General features: G+C 37.8%; 3 protein-coding genes and 1 long non-coding RNA gene across 4 annotated transcripts in view; 3 read left to right on the top strand and 1 right to left on the bottom strand.

Annotated features, from left to right (window-relative positions):
* The window catches only part of LOC134824982 (G patch domain-containing protein 1-like), a 79299-nt gene extending 73549 nt beyond the window's left edge, over positions 1-5750 (top strand). The window contains exon 10 of the mRNA XM_063837025.1: positions 3810-5750. Within this exon, the coding sequence (XP_063693095.1) occupies positions 3810-4919 (1110 nt within the window). The 3' untranslated portion in view covers positions 4920-5750. The remainder of the gene's footprint in view (positions 1-3809) is intronic.
* The window catches only part of LOC134825041 (uncharacterized), an 852482-nt gene that overhangs the window by 81622 nt on the left and 753129 nt on the right, over positions 1-17731 (top strand). The gene's annotated exons all lie outside the window — the stretch shown is intronic.
* LOC134825179 (mitochondrial fission regulator 1-like) lies at positions 5927-10111 on the top strand. The gene is made up of 7 exons (XM_063837333.1): positions 5927-6187; positions 6544-6675; positions 8208-8402; positions 8532-8747; positions 8868-8956; positions 9431-9558; positions 9677-10111. Exons 1-7 carry the CDS (start codon positions 5969-5971, stop codon positions 9712-9714), a joined length of 1017 nt encoding a protein of 338 aa, XP_063693403.1. The 5' UTR covers positions 5927-5968; the 3' UTR covers positions 9715-10111.
* Positions 12576-16568, bottom strand: LOC134820872 (uncharacterized). The gene is made up of 3 exons (XR_010160940.1): positions 16480-16568; positions 13193-13314; positions 12576-13020 (listed from the first exon to the last, which is right to left on the bottom strand). It is a non-coding gene; the product is annotated as an uncharacterized LOC134820872 (long non-coding RNA).

The following is a 17731-nucleotide window of genomic DNA, read 5'->3' as shown; positions in this document are numbered from 1 at the left end:
AGTACCATTTATAACACAGATTACTAACACAGAATCAGTACCATTAATAACACAGATTACTAACACAGAATCAGTACCGGATTCCGAACCATGTCGGTAGTTACTCCGTCCTCATATAATGCAAATTAAAATTTTGAATAGTTCTTCACAATAATGTTCCTTACTTTCACAGTCTGATTAGACGAATCTATTACAAGCAAACACTTAAAGTTGGGTCCTGCATTAGCAACGAGTAAAGCTATGTCATCCTCATCAAATGTGGTATTTTTATCCATCATAGTGAGTTGCTCCAGTTCTTTTAGATAAGGCAAAACTCTTGATGCTATACACCTGAAGCTTGCAACCATATCATACGCTGGAAGTGTATGTGCTTCAGTAATATAGGTATGATCAAGACGCAGTGCTTTTAGAAACCTGAGATGTTTTAAGTTATTTAAGTAATCTGAAGTTATTTGACAGTCGGATAAGTTCAGTTCTTCAAGCAACATGCAGTGGGTTGACAATATGCCAACAATATCAAAACCATTGAGTGTCAAGTGATTGTTTCCTGTCAAATCAACCAGTTTTAGGTTAGGCATAAGCTTCAAAATTGAAACCATATTTTGAGATAAGTTTCCGTATAGAGTTGAAACAGTTCTCTGATTGAAATAGTTCCTTGATTGAAATGTTCTCATATTATTGAATTTGGGCAGAAACTTTGTTAAGTTGTCCAGACCCCCCGGGTTATTGTATGATAAGTTTAAACACTCCAAAGTAGCAGCAAATGTCCTCAACATGAAGTCCAAAACACTGGGGTCAAGGCTTTTACAACTAAATTCTATTGATGTTAACGGATTAGCTGAGGAAACAATATCTGGTATGTAAGATCCATTGAAGTCATCATAGGCATAGCTGCTCCTACAACTCTTTAAGGAGATGCTGACCAATTTCTTAGAATTCCTCAGCACTCGCTCTATTACTCTATTTGACGCAAAACCTCCTTGTAAACGAATCCTTTTTATCTTTGGAGCCATCTTTTCTTCTATTACTGCTAACATGGGTTCATTCAGTGACTTAGAGAAAGTCCCGCTCATGTCTAATTCTGCCAAGTTGGGCGTGACATCGCACAATTCTGATAGGGTTTCTGCATTAAAACCAGTAACGTGTCTTTCCAATGACAAAGTAGTCAGACTTCCACAATTGAGAGACAAAACTGACAAAACACTATCGAGTTCAATTTCTCCCCAATCTGAATTATTTTTCTTGGATTTATTCATTAAAAACCTCAGATGTTCTATAGATAATGATTTATTCTGAGAAATCTTTAACAAACAAAGATTGTACCAACGACGGCAAACTAGTCCTAGTCTCAGGACCTCAACTGTGTTGAGATAAGATAGTGTTATGTCCAGTAATTCATCATTCAATACATGTATAGTTACCAGTTTCCTATCGGCCGCAGTAGTGTCAACTGTATTCAACAAAGGGTGGTGGTACATTCTTGACGCTATACAACCAAGTTTTGGTTTCCCGTCAGGACCCTCAAATTTCATTATCCTCGAACGCAGAAATCACTGATATTAGATTGAATGCAATTATTATGATTTTGTATAATAAAGAAATTGTATAATAAAGATATCATAAATTTTGGATAATGTATTGAAAAACAACTATTCCTAGCCCTCAATGAGCACGAACTTTCTGGGTAAAGGGTGGGTACTCGAATAAATAAGAGTAAAGCGCTTGCATATCTTGAAAAGGGCTCGGGCCTTAGGAAAAGTTTAACAAACCTTAATTTAAATAAAAACGATAAAGGAACTTTCAAGATAGCTAAAACAGACTCGGCTTGATACAAACAATCAACAACAAAAAGAACTGGACCGCGTGAAATGTGAGACTTAACAATTGACATGTGTAACGTGTTCATTGTGGAGGAAGTGGATTCCACACAGAATATAGGTTGTGGAGTAATTACTATGTAGTCACTGTAGTGTCGGTATGCCGCAGATTATTCTCGGATCCTGTGTTTATTATCCGAGCAGATCGTTAGTTATGTTAACAAATGTAGAGTTTTATTTTAGTATGTTACCAGTGTAGTTTATGAAAACATTGCATCGTGTGCAGTATGCATCGTGTCTTTATCTTGTTTCATGCAGCATACTCAATGTAAGATTTTATATCAGTTATTAGATTATATATTCGCATATAATATATCCACACTATTTACATTACACGTACAACGTGATATTATTATTAGGGCAGTGTGTACAACACCAACTACACCGATCAATTGCCAAGCTGCGAAACATTTATCCATTATTATTACATGGCAGGGCCTACTCTCATGCTGTCTATAGGTGATGATTAACTCTGAACAACTGGGGAATGATCCCAGAACCTCGACATATCGCGTGCCTTGCTCTACCTATTGAGCTACTGTCCCTGATTTTCAGAGCGAAATCACCACTCATATACAGCACAATTTCATGCTTCGTGCGGAATACAGTTATCAGTCATTCGATTATATATTCGCATATATAATCCACACTATTTACATTACACGTACAACGTGATATTTTTCACTCGCTTCCTATACCTCCCTATAATACTGGGCCTCTTGCGAGAGTGACAAAAAGTGCACAGTTCAGAGAAACCCCGGTGGGAAATCACATTTCTAACTCAACTCGGTCTAATTATAGAGGCAAAGAAGAGGCCCGGTACATTCAGGTACCCGGTAAATATTGGCAAGATTGATGGTATAGAGAGGTTTTATTCGATCACTTTTGGCGGAAAAAATATTCAAGTGAAAAATTTTCGTTTTTCTAAAAACTACATTTCTCCGTGTTTCAAACGATTTTGATCATTTTGAGCCAATAAAAAATTTTACTTTTTTTGGTAATTGGCTAATTGGTAATTATCCAATTAGCTGATTATCCAACGAAAAAAGTTTTTAATAAAAGTTTTTAAATAAAAGTTTTTCTCCTTGATGAGATGAACATCCTCGATTAATTTGCAACCTTCTACGACGTTCACAACTAAAGATATTTGGCAAACCAGAAAGGTGGTAAAAAGTGGTAAAAAGTGGTGTTGCCGGGAGATGCAAAATTGACGACAAGTCTAATTATGTTCGTAGGGGTCCTAACTACCATATTCCGTTGCTAAATCCTTATTACCCTTCAAATCCGACGGATTTCCACTTTTCCCCTGACTATATAGACAGCATGAGAGTAGGCCCTGCCATCTCGATGTAATAATAAGATTTTTATACTCATAAAATGATGGGTAAGACATAAAGTTAAGATAGTCACCGCTACCATTTGCATGCCCATGTAAGGAAGTCACCTGATTTTCTGGATGTATTCCAATCTTATCCATAACATGCATAATAAAATTGTCAGCATGACCTAAACATTGTAACATGTCCGCATGTGTCTTGATATTGTAGCGTGCAGAACTATAAAAATAACACCTCGGTACAGTTTAATTTAAAAACTATGATGCGTAAATATACATATCAGCTTGATGGTACAGTTTGTAAATGTATACGTTTATGTTTTGCAGTCGTTGTTGTAATTAGCAATTAGTTACTGCTTTACTGTGTGTTTGTTAAAATGTTTGCAATGGTTTCTTGTCTATATTTACTTGGTACAGTAAAACAATGCTCGGCGGAGGGGCCATCTTATCCTATAAGAAGCCAACCAGATTATTCCAGATCAATTCAAATGATCTATTTGGGAACAGTTTATTCTGGAAAATCTCTATTAAAAGCTCACAGTTAAACAGTACACTATGTCGTGCATATTTTACCTGAATTCTTTGTATTATTTCAGGAAAGTGGTGACGAGGAAGAGACTCCAGGAACGTCTGAAAAGTCAGACACTCAACTTCAAAATATCTCTGTAAAAGAGGAGAGGGATGAGACTATATCACACCAGATACCGGTGTTGGGTCAGAACAGCCAGTCAGACAATGTAACATCACACGGTGTTACTGTCGCACCTGAACTAGTACCTGTAACAACACCTGTTACATTAGCTCCCATCATCTTACCCATGCCTCCCTCCATGATACCTTCTTTTACTCCGATACCTTACCTACCCAACCCTGTCACACACCCTGTCACACCTGTCATTGTACCGTTACCTCCTGCTAATCACCCTATCTTATTTAACACGGACAGATACCAGAACACTGCTGACAAAGCTACTCTCAGCATTGACAAAGATCTGCTGGAAAGAATCAGATCAATACCTGATCAACCTCTGAAAAAGAAGAAAAGTAAAAAAGAGAAGAAAGCGAAAAAGGAGAAGAAAGCGAAGAAGAGGAAAAAGAAAGAAAAGAAAAAGAAGAAACGAAAGAGAGAATCTTCCAATTCCTCCTCAGTTGATCAGAAGTCCAGATCTAGAAGTGAAACCAGGTCTCCTTCTCCATCACGGGCATTATCACGTGACAACAGGAAGTCACGTGATAAGAGAAGAACTCGGAGTGTCTCAAGAGACGACCGCCGAGACAAAACTCGCAGTTATTCCAGATCTAGGAGTCGTGAACGAAGTTTCTCTCGATCTCACTCAAGAGACAAGCGCACACGCAGTAGATCTAGCGATAGGAACAGACGGAGTGGTAGAAGTTCACACAGTTCAGATGAAAGGAGAAGGAGCAGATCAAGGAGAAAAACTAGGAGTAGATCAAGAAGCAGATCAAGGAGCAGATCAAGAAGTAGATCTCGGGAGGTTCTCAGACGTTCCCGCTCCCGAGAAGTGTACAGAAAGCCCCACAAATCCCGCTCCCCAATTTCAAGAAGTAAGAAAGAGTCTGAGGACTCGCGATCTCCTTACAGAGACGAAATGAGTCTGAAAGTAACAGAAGTAGAACGGAGTCTGGGGGATCATTCTCCCACTCTCCAAGTCTTGATCACAAATCAGGTCGTGGACGACAAATGAGACCGTTCAAGGACCGTGGTACGAGCAACCGTCTCTCCGCTGTCTCTAGATTGGGGCGCAGAATGACCGAGCCATCTGAACAGAATGTAATATCAAATCTTCAGTCTCTAGCTCAGAGCAAGTCTGTTCCGTATCAGTCTCCAGCTCGAAATCAGCCTCATCAGTCTCAGGATCAACCTGGTCCACATCAGTCAAATAACACCAGACAAACACATCCACAACGTGCACTGCCTAGAGGCTGGCAGCAGCCTCAGCAAGTTATAGATACACAAAAAGTGTTGTCGTCTCCTGTATCCGCTCACAGAGTATTACCCTCTCCAACTCCAGCATTCCCTAATGTCGCATCACCTGTTGTTGCGACAAAATCTGAACCATCAACTTCTGCTGAAACAAAAGCTCCGACCAGTAAGGCTGACAGCTCTGTTAAGAAGAAGACTGATTCTGGAAATCGGCCTAAGTTTGCTCCAAAACGTGCTAGGGCTATTGACCTTTGCGACATATGAAATGGTACAAGTTTATGTCATGAATGTTTTGATAATGTTAGCAATCCATTATGCGGATGAAAATAGTTCAGCTTTAACAGATTTTTACTTTTAAGATTGCTTATTTTTAATCAAAGTGAAGGCCTAATCTCAAATCCTTGAACGTGGTTCAATTTGCAGTTGAATCAACAAAATTAAGATAATACAATCTTAAAGGGTTTGAAAGTAATCTGTTCATGCGATGTTGACCACCTTCAGATTACTTGATAGTATTTACTATTTAACTGAATTGTTTAATCATTTATAAATATTAATGGTTTATAGATGTAACATAATTTATTCAATGGTATAAAATTACACGCATTTTATTGTTTTCGTGTGAGTTTGCAAACGAATTTTGCGCAGATTTGTGATTACCGAGTTCCATGTTTTATATGCTAAAATATAAGATTCAACAACGAAATCGCATGTAAATTGTTTATTGTGCAAATATTTCAATGTTGATGTAATAACTTGTAAAAATAAATATTTCTAGTAATGAGCAATAATGTCTCTTGATGAGCAATAATGTCTCTTGGTATTATATTCTCTGATACGATAGTATCTACTGTAGAAGTTGGTGTAGCTGTCTACAACGAAATACTCGGTGATCCTGCAAATGATCCAGAAATAATTGCAAATTCGCGCCGCGACATGAAACGTACACGACGCAGGATTCCTCAGAGCTTGGTCAGAAGAGTGGCTCAGACGCTGCCGCTTAAATCTGAGCCTCGTCTTAAAATACCGGTCAGTCTTCAGATATTCACTTTGTCTATTATTACAGCATTAGCCGTTACATTGACTAGGAGTTTTATCTCATTTTAATTGTACCATGGAATGTATCATGGAATGTATCATGGAATGTATCATGTTGCATCCCTGCTGCATTATCGCTTGAAATTTAATTTTTCGTCATAGGCCAATACAATCTTGTACATTGTGTAAAGTATTATTAAATGCCTCTAAATGCCTGACTCAGTCAACACTCTGGCACAACATGAATTCTATTAATACCGATGTGGTTAATTTATTATGTACAAACTACGCACTTAAATGTACAATGTACATTCTACACATAACTCAATGTACACTGCTCTGTTCAGATAACGAGATTCCAAGAAGAGTACGGGATATCAGTATCTAATAATGGGAAGTACAGCGTGTCTCCTTTTGAGGACACATCTTGGCTTTACGAAGAGGAGGGTCACATTAACAGCTCTTACAGGACTCACAAGGTCTGTTATACTGTACAGTTACTATAATAACTACTACAAATGTACTACAACTATATCATACACTTCTATAGTTATCAGTTATCCTCGCATTCCGTACAATTAGTGGCTTATTGTGCCAAACAGCTCAGTGTCAAGTGTGTAACTGAACGTTAGATAGAGGGTATATAACATCTGGCACTCACCCAACTAATTACTTACTTTGGTTACTTTGGTGTGCTTCATAGAATCCTCTATCGGGTCATCAGCATTTCGGCAGCTGTATCCTGCCACTAGAGGCTCATCCGGGAATGATTTCACAAACGTTGCAAGCATTTCTTTAAAGTGCAGGGGATCTTCGATAGTGAGCATGTTTGGTGGGATTAAGTTCCACAATCGAGGTTCAATTACTGCAAACGAATTATCGTAGAGCGTTTGGTTGCGCTGACTGCTAAATTTATTCAGAGTGGGAATAGCTGCCTTTTGGCCATGTCGAAGTGTTGCGGAGAACTGGATGTTATATAACATCTGGCACTCACCCAACTATTTATATAACATCTGGCACTCACCCAACTATTTATATAACATCTGGCACTCACCCAACTATTTATATAACATCTGGCACTCACCCAACTATTTATATAATATCTGGCACTCACCCAACTATTTATAAATTATATAACATCTGGCACTCACCCAACTATTTATATAACATCTGCCGACTGCCACTCACCCAACTATTTATATAACATCTGGCACTCACCCAACTATTTATATAACATCTGCCACTCACCCAACTATTTATATAACATCTGGCACTCACCCAACTATTTATATAACATCTGGCACTCACCCAACTATTTATATAACATCTGGCACTCACCCAACTATTTATATAACATCTGCCGACTGCCACTCACCCAACTATTTATATAACATCTGCACTCACCCAACTATTTTATATAACATCTGGCACTCACCCAACTATTTATATAACATCTGGCCACTCACCCAACTATTTATATAACATCTGGCACTCACCCCAACTATTTATATAACATCTGGCACTCACCCAACTATTTATATAACATCTGCCACTCACCCAACTATTTATATAACATCTGGCACTCACCAACTATTTATTTAATATCTGGCATCACCCAACATTTATAAATATATAACTACTGGCACTCACCCAACTATTTATATAACATCTGCCACTCACCCAACTATTTATATAACATCTGGCACTCACTCCAACTATTTATATAACATCTGGGCACTCACCCAACTATTTATATAACATCTGCCACTCACCCAACTATTTATATAACATCTGGCACTCACCCAACTATTTATATAACATCTGCCACTCACCCAACTATTTATATAACATCTGGCACTCACCCAACTATTTATATAACATCTGGCACTCACCCAACTATTTATATAACATCTGCCACTCACCCAACTATTTATATAACATCTGCCACTCACCCAACTATTTACTCCAAGCCACACTTAGCTACAGTTTATTTACTCATTCTCTCTTTCAGTTTACACCGACCCCGTACCCGAAGGACTTTATCCAGCGATGGGAACTGAGACCACCCCGTGAGCGCAGCCGACACGGCTCTGGCAACGAGGATCTAGATAGTGGCCTGGATAGTGTGAGTGTGTGCAAGAGTGGTATGAGTGAGGTCGCTGAAGAGAGGGTGGCGGCACTGGAGAACGAGCTGGCTAGTCTGAAGGTATTGGTGGTATTTTATAATTACATAGTTGGTGAGAAGGATACTGCTGTTCATTATTCTGGTGTTATAAGTTACGTGAGCCAGGCTCAACAGTTAGAGATCAGATAACAACTTTTTCCCATATTTCAGGCGATGATGGCGTCTATTGCGCTGGCGCAGATGCAGCCTACAGCAGCAAGCACACCGGCTTCTGTCAAAAGCACCCCACGCACTCCTGCACCACCACCTCCTGCACCACCAGCACCTGCACCTCCTGCTCCGGCTTTAGCTTCCAATTCCAGGCCCGGCTTCAAACCTTCCGTTCCTTCTAAAAAGAATTCTAACAAACTTCCGGAGATCAATGAGGTAATGTTTCAATACTTTCTTATCTTTTGCTCAGTCTTCACTCCATCTGACAATGCATAGGTATAAAGATAGCATCCAGTTTGATCTGCCAAAAGATTTTAATCAAAATATCATTTTCAGAATAAAGTGGCCGAACCGAGACAGGGTGATTTCTCGAACGTTTTGAAAGATGTTGGAAAGCAAAAATCTCTACTCAAATCAGTTGAAAAGTATGTGCTATTATAAGCTAAAAATCTTGATAAATTGTTTAAGTGACTTCAAGGGTTTGTTTTTTCTTCTTTTAATTTATTCTATTTGTGTAAATGTGTGATATCTTATCGAATGATAAATTCAGCGAGACAAAGAGTGTGAATCTCAAGTAAGTACGGTGTTGAATGGGGATTGAATGCAAGTTTTATTGACATAAATAATAACGAAAACAAAACCTGGAACTGCACAATTTCTTATCAAACCTGAACTCCTATCTTGACAAAATACCACTGTTGTCATTTTAACCGGAGAAATTGTTATGACGTTTTAAAGTCGCTGAGAAAAGCACTGGAAATATGGCTATCTTTTGCATGAGAGATCGAGCAGAGAAGATATAACTTACATTCTAACTTCGGTTGTAAAGATACATCAAGCTATGTAAGTAACGTCTGTTAAATGAACTTGTCACTTTTTTCACGTTAGCTTCCTCTCAGATCGCCTGGCGGAACTCCGATAAGAAGGCAGCCAAAACCGTGCAATCCTCAGGATCCTAGTACTATTCTCGCAAACGCTCTGCGGCAAAAGTTTGCCAACACGCCTACAACCATGAACGAAAGCACCGGTTAGTTTTAGTTATTTACTGGAAACTTGAGAGTTCCTGATTATTCTGATTGATTAGTTATGCAGTAACTGCAAATAGACCTGGTGAATAACTTAGGAGATGAATTTAACAATTTCAGATTGCGAAAGATCATTCAACGACTCTCTACCGACATAAGATAAGACATCACAAAAAGATGAAAGTGGGACCTCCTGATACTCCATCAAACAATGATTGTTTGATTGACTCGTTTTATACTAATTTATGTCCACTAACAATCTTAGTTGCTAAAATTGTGTTTTGATCGTATTTTAATTTACAGTAAATATCAAGTTTACCGAGTTTATGTCCAATCACATGAGACCCGACAAACCATTTTATATGTCGGTCAATCATCTTTTGAAAGCGACAGAGTATTTAACTTATTGTTCATTCATTTTGTTTATAAATATGAAGTTACTGGCTTCGAGAGTTGGAGTTAATATTAACAGTTACAATCTTGGTTTCTTGAACATAGATAACAACAAATCAATCTCATTGCTATCGCTAGTTTTTAATTAAAATGGACAACAAAAGAGTCTTATTTCATAGCGCTAAAAGCGCGCGCCCACGTACATACAATCAATTAATTAAGGCCGGCGCGCTCGATATGATCACTGATCATAATCGATAATATAATGATCAGATCGCGTAACGTTCACGGTTCTAATTAGAATAAATTAGAATAAGACCTCTTCAAGGATATCCAGTATTCAGTTCTTGATTTCAATCAATTCCAGTATATTTAATTCTAGTTCCTGGCATCCAATAATTCAATTTAATTCCCCTAGAATCTAGATGGTTATAATTAGAATAAGACAGTTAACAACATGCGTTGAATTCCCTCCAGTGGCGTAACTTAGGGTCCCGCAGACCCCGCTGTGCGGGGGGCGCCGTATAAGGGGGCGCAATTTTCCTGAATTGTAGGCCCTTTCACTGAAAAACGCCTTGTTTGTGTATTTCCCTGCCCAATTAAGCGTTCGGTCGACGCGAAAAAAATATTTGGGGTACCCTTTTTTGCTTCAGGGGGCGCAAAAAGCTGTAGGGGGCGAGAAAAAAGTACCCGACTTTTTTTTCTTTTTTTTAGGGACACAAATAATTTAAGGGGGCGCTTTTCGTCACTGAGCGGGGGCGCCAAAAGGCAAAGTTACGTCACTGATTCCCTCAAGTGGGAAAATCGTTAACGGGTGATACTTGTAAAATGTCTGTTTCATATAATTATATTGGACCGTCGACGAGTCCAACTCGGCGCGCGTCCTGGTAGGTTGTAAACCATAACACATAAACCTAAAATGTTTGCAAACATATGATTATCACGGGCTTTTCACTAGCCTTCAGGAAATCGTTGCCCACAAATTTTGTCGCATAGCACCAGTGGCCTTCATGAAGTTTTAATGGCCCAATAATTGTAAAGGCCACAAGTTAATTGGAATAATTTCCAATTATCACGACTAATTAACAATTAACTAAACTATAGTTTTGTGGGCTACATTATTTAGTTCGGAATATTATATGGGCCTAATGAGTAACTAACAATTAAATATATTTAAATATATTTAAATATATTTAATTGTTAGTTACTCATTAGGCCCATATAATATTCCGAACTAAATAATGTAGCCCAATGAATTTTGAACATCCGGCCGTGCATAAAATTTGTGTAATCAAATATTTTTATTTGTCATCTATAGCTTCTAGAAAAGATGGGTTGTCAACAACCCTATATCGTCCCTAATGAGTTAATCTTTTTTTACCTGGGGACCTCAGGCTATTATGTTCATAAACATATAGATAGGCAGTGCGCCATCGACAATAAGACGCGCGCGCTGACCATTGAATGGTTTTATAGCTCTTATTTCGGCCAGCACATTATTTTGGAAACAATCGAAAAGTTATAATACTTCCCATATAACAATTTTGTTGAAATTTGGTCAGCTTACGTAAACACTTATGTTCTACTGAACCTAATTTAGTTTGAGCAATTTCGATGCTCAGAATTTGAGTTATCAACGAATTTATACCTATTTTGTCATTTTTAGACCTCTTAATCAAGGCCAATCTCTCCCAACTAAATTAGGTTCGGTAGTTAAGTATGAATTGAAGGTTCTGACAAATTTTCAGCATGATTCATGTTTAGGAACCGAAGATATGACAGAATAATACGACAAAAATCAACGAATTTCGTCAAATTACGCGACTTTTACACCTAATTTTGCTCCAAAAGCCTTGACGGATGTTACTCGTCTAAATTTCTTCGAAGTAGCGCGCGCCGCTTTCTTCTCGAAATGTTAGACGGGAGAGAAACGAAAGATCGAGCGCTCAACTTAGCGCAAACTTGACTAATATCGCGCGTTACCGCGAGCACATTATATCATTTCTGCATATTGTGACACTGTGACAGCACAGATACTGGACAGAGTTGATATGAACGTAATCTGGTAAATTCGCTATATCGATTGAGTTCTTCATTATGTTGGCATTCAATAAATAGGCTTGGTTAATTTGAAGCGGTCTGTTTAAGCAGAACAATAATTCTAATACATTTCATCCCATCAATAACTCAATACAGTCAATATAAGTATGCCATTTGCCAATCACCGTTATCAACATGCACAACAGTTATAAGTTAAGTTTAATCATCCACGATCAATTACAAAAGCCAAATATGATAAATAACATATCTTACTATATATAAAGCGAGACGATATATATATGTGTATATATCCGTGCCATTTTACTGACACCACGGCATCAACTTTAACGCGACTTTCCGCAAAAACCGTAAAACATATACAACTGAAACTTTTTTGACTGGGTCAAATGCTTTAATGGCCTTCAAATCAGCATGAAAAAATAAAAAATTGGCCAAGGAATAATAATTTTAGTGCCCAAAATTTGGACTCTCAAGTGGTGTCAAAAACGCGAATTAAATAGGTAATAATTATTTTAGTCTCTCGAGTCTTGACACCACTTTAGGGTTAGACGGGTTCCTGCTAGTGAAAATAAACAGTAAAGAGTAAATTTCACACGTACAAACTACAAATACGAGACCCCAAAATACTTTCAGTGCAGCTATCACAGATAATGCTGAAAAATTGCATATTACAAAGCCGGGTTCACGGGCTTCCTGAAACATCGTATGTACATGCAACCCACTGTCATAGTTGTAATATATATATTGGTCGAGGTAAATCCTATCATAATTGAAGGGTTGGGATTGTGTTCACATTTCACAGTTCAGTCACAAAATATTTGAAGGTTATTGTCTATCAAGTATTACATGTTGATGTAGCATTAAAGTAGAAGGAATGTCCAATCGTTGATCTGTATACCATTTAACCAAGTTTGATGTCTTTCGTTTTTCATCATGAAGCATACTTTAGTCTGATCAAGCTGAATTTATGATCTCCGGTTGCCAGTCGTTGCCTGCGCCCTGCAGTCGACCTGCAACAAAATCAGAATATTATTGATAGAACCAATAAGATTGAAGAGAAAAATTCGAATCCCTCTGTATCTCAGTAAAAAATTTTATGTTCAAATGTTTTAAAGTCATTCAAGGAACGGAATCTTCTTTAATTTATACATGCAATTTATACAATATACAATTTATACATACTTCAATAGTTAAATCTTGATCTCAAACTTAACTAGAACTTGTCTTACTTTGAACAGCAGTCTGACTGAGGGCAAGAGTAGGTTATAGGGATTTCAGAGTTCAGACACTGAAACTCTAGGTACCTGAAAATAATAAATGTTACTCAACGTTATATTAAATCTTGCAGAAAGTTTAGAAACTAGACATGAAATACGGCCACAGAATTGTTGCCTCTTTTCTCACAATTTCTCTGGTACCTTTATTGTTATGCAATATGTGACACAGGTCACAGTACATTTTGTAGATAGTTATTGGTTCTTTGCCCACCATCAATTTGGCAGCAATGCAGATTCACAGGGTGATCCAAAACAACCCGGAAACTTAGATCCTAGCTAGACAGTACGTTACGCGTTACGTAGTCGATTACGTGATGGAGTTTTTGTTCTGCCTTGACAGCACGTATTGCAGTACGTGATCCAGTATTTGATACTAGCTAGTCAGCACGTATTGCAGTACGTGATCCAGTATTTGATACTAGCTAGACGGCATGTATTGCAGTACGTGATCCAGTATAAAGTATTCGATCCTAACTATTATAGAGTATAGACCAGGAGGTGACCGGGAATCCCGGTACCGGGATTGGCAATTTTTAGCTATCCCGGTCCCGGTCCCGGTCAACCGGGTCAAGTCACATTTTTCATCCCGGTCGCGGTCCCGGTCCCGGTCAAATGGTGATTTATGATCCCGGTCCCGGTCCCGGTCCCGGTTAATTCAGGATTCTTGGTCCCGGTCCCGGTCCCGGTCCCGGTCAATCACTCAAATTTGCCGGGATTTTGACCGGGATCTTTTACATAATTTCATTCACTGTGATTTTAAGTTTTTACTTTCATTCATTGTGAATTTCATCTTTAAACAACCTCTGAGCCAAATAAAACAATGTTTAAAATTGCTAAACAAGTTAAGGTAACTAATATCGTTACATAACTCATAAGTGCAAAGTAACATCAAGTTTTCAACTCGGCCCGGGCTACGCCCAATTGTCAATTGGAATTGGAGAATGAAACTGTTTAATAATTTGAGGGATCATTGATTGAGGAATGAGGAATGAGGAATGAGGGTGAACTTGAGTAATCAGTACATGAACATTATTGGTGTAGTACATTAGGCCCATGCCCCATATTGACGGGTTTTTTTAGTTTTTTCTAATTTAATATTCTAGTTATTACTTATTCAAATTTTTCAATTATAATGTAAATGAAAGTTTCAGCTTTCAATATGAGAATACCAGTTTTGGTCCCGGTCATCCCGGTCAAATCCCGGTCATCCCGGTCAAATCCCGGTCATCCCGGTAAAATTGGATTGTTGGTCCCAGTCCCGGTAAGATAGAAATCCCAGAAATTATTGGTCCCGGTCCCGGTCCCGGTCACGGTAAATTGATAATCTCAGTCCCGGTCCCGGCCCCGGTCCCGGTCAAGTCACATTTTGTATCCCGGTCCCGGTCCCGGTCCCGGTCAGGCCTAAAATCATGTCCCGGTCACCTCCTGGTATAGACGGCACGTAACGCGTCACCTGATCATCTTAAGAATTACTGGGCGGCGCTCAGCCTGTCATTCCGCCGAATCTTTATGTTTATGAACATAATAGCCTGGGGCCCCCAGGTAACTTAAGAATTATACTGAGCTTGTCCAAAAAGCATAAATCAATAAATATTGAAGTCTTGCAAAATGTCCAACACTAATCTATTTTGAATTGTGTTATTTATGTGTTTAATTTGAATTTAGATTATAATGGAAGTCCGTTCGTTTCAAATAAATCATCCAAACCTCGTGAGTACTAAGTTCACTGAACAATTCATAATTAAATTGAAAGTACGAACATCGGACAAGATATAATACGGAAATAGATAATTTCTCGTTTGCCAATTAAAGTACTGCCGACTTTACGTCATGTAAATGTGCAAGAACTGAAATAGTCGAGGTACTCACGCATTATAATTAGAGTTAGACTGTGTCTAATTAAAGTACGTGAGTACCTGGACTTGTCTAAGACACGCACTGCAGTTCGAAAACTAAAGGCTTAATTGACAGCTTGCTTGGGATCCATTGTGGTTGCTTGTTAAATTTAGTGTACATAATAATACAATATTATTTACCAGTACAGTAATTATAAGAATTAACAAATTTTATATGAATGTGACTACGTAATCTGACAAAATGTTTTGAACGAATCCAATGAAACGACAGAGTCGAACTTCAGTTCATACCGTCCAGCTAAAACAAAGACTTGATAACGTAACACGGTCTGAGGTGATATTCATATACTGCAGTACGTAACAGCTGTAATGGTCAATGGATTCTTTGGTCTTAGTTAGACGGTATGAAACGTGTTCAATTATGTTTCGCGGTAAGTATCGTATAGCTAGAGTCTAATAGTAAAATAAATTAAGAAACTGAATCGAAACAGTTAACTTCAGTAATTACGCTAGTTAATAATGGTTACAGTAGTTGCTATCATGAAAGTATACAAAAAATATAAGATCGTCAAGTCAACCGGTGTAAGAACGAATATGTTTTAGGGTTTTTAAATTGTGGTTACCTTTCTGTGGAATTATAACTTTCGATCGATTATTCGTTCTAGGGATAACTGAAAACTAGGGATAGCTGTACCATTCTAAAACTGCTAGAGCCAAGTTTGCCACACGATGAAAAGATTCGCCATAATCTTACTATATATAAAGCGAGACGATATATATGGATGTGTTTATCCGTACCATTTTACTGACACCACGGCATCAACTTTAACGCGACTTTCCGCAAAAACCGTAAAAGATATACAACTGATACTTTTTTGACTGGGTCAAATGCTTTAATGGCCTCCAAATCAGCATGAAAAAATAAAAAATTGGCCAAGGAATAGGAGTTTTAGAGCCCAAAATTTGAACCCCCAAGTGGTGTCAAAAACGCGAATTAAATAGGTAATAATTATTTAGTCTCTTGAGTCTTGACACTATTTTAGGGTTATACGGGTTCCTGCTAGTAAGATTAAAACGCTAGACATCTTAAAAGATGGTTAAGTTTTCGATATAATTATAATATTGGTTTACTTTCAGTTTCATACCAAACACATGTCAGTATACTACTGTTATTTGAATGTAACTGTAACATTTGCTATCACTGTAACAATCTACAGTGAAAGCACGAAAGTATAACCTACGAACGTAAAATCGTCTGATTGGGTGTTATTCTCTAAATTAATAAAAATTTAGTTGACAGCCACCTATAATAAGTAGCAGTAATTTAATAACTTGCCTGTCCACATAGCGAATACTGATGTCGTCTGGTTATTGGTATCGTCGAGTCCATGATGTTTATCATCTTACACTTGATTAACCCTTGCTATTAAATAAATATAATTAATGCAAGATTATAGAATAACTTACTTACCTTAATAACGACAAATTTTGACTATAACCATAAATTTAGTCAAACTGTTGACCAAGATTGTTTAAACCAAATTTCATGTGACTTAATTTTTCGGCGACTAATTTTGAAATAGACCAAAAGTTTAGTAGACCATATACCTTACAAGACATATTTATGGCGGCCTAATTTGCGACGACCGAAATTTTGGCGGTCCGAAAATATGGTCAAATTGAACAAAAACCGTCAAATTTCGGACGTCACAGAAAATAAGGGTATTTTTCATCATTTTTTGTGACAGTAAGCAGTAAGGAAATTTCTGAAATTCGGTAAAATCATGTTCAAACTTAGTCTGTATTAAGACTGTAAGACTTTCATGTTAGCACATACATGTATTTTAATGCAAATTTAAACTGTATTGCTTGACATTCAATTCGTCATTGGTGTGGTGATAATTTGTCCCAAGATGCCAGAATTTATTTATTTATTTTACTTGATATTACTTTTTAGAAACAAAATAAAGCAGTGAAGGCACAGTCATTGAAATAAGCTAAAAGATAATGCGACGGATTCTATTACGACGACCGAAATTTTGGCGGTCCGAAAATATGGCGAAATTTTCGGAAAACCGCCACATTTCGTACGTTATAAATATGTCTTGTAAGGTATGCAGTGGCGTAACGAAGGGCGCAAACAGGCAACGTTACGCCACTGCATATATGAATTAAATTTTATTGAGCTTACATTCTATATCATGTGTTTATGATATTGATATTGATAACAGTTAAATATCGCTAACTGTACACATAACAGGTCCCGCCTATACTGCGTGTAATAAGAAATTGTATGCTATGATATGTAACTAATGTGTGTAACATGTTAATGGCTCGCCGTTGGAATGTTCCCAGGACCCAGATCAAGAATATAATTCCTCCTTACCAAAATAAGCACATATGGTGTGAGTTACAGGATCACGATAAGGTCGATAATTTGTCCACGTGACCGTTTGGCGCGCGGTGTGCACGTGGGCCCATGGGAAATAAATATTCTACAAGGCAAATAAGTCTCTTACATCACGTGGAATTTATAAGTCTAGCCGGTTCTTTTGCGATAGTCAAAACGCGACAACTAGCGCTGGATG

This window comes from Bolinopsis microptera, chromosome 1, assembly GCF_026151205.1.
Source record: "Bolinopsis microptera isolate Bmic1 chromosome 1, MBARI_Bmic_1.0, whole genome shotgun sequence".
Lineage (NCBI taxonomy): Eukaryota > Metazoa > Ctenophora > Tentaculata > Lobata > Bolinopsidae > Bolinopsis > Bolinopsis microptera.
Note: the sequence above shows the minus strand (reverse complement) of the source record. Positions and strands in the feature narration are given on the sequence as shown.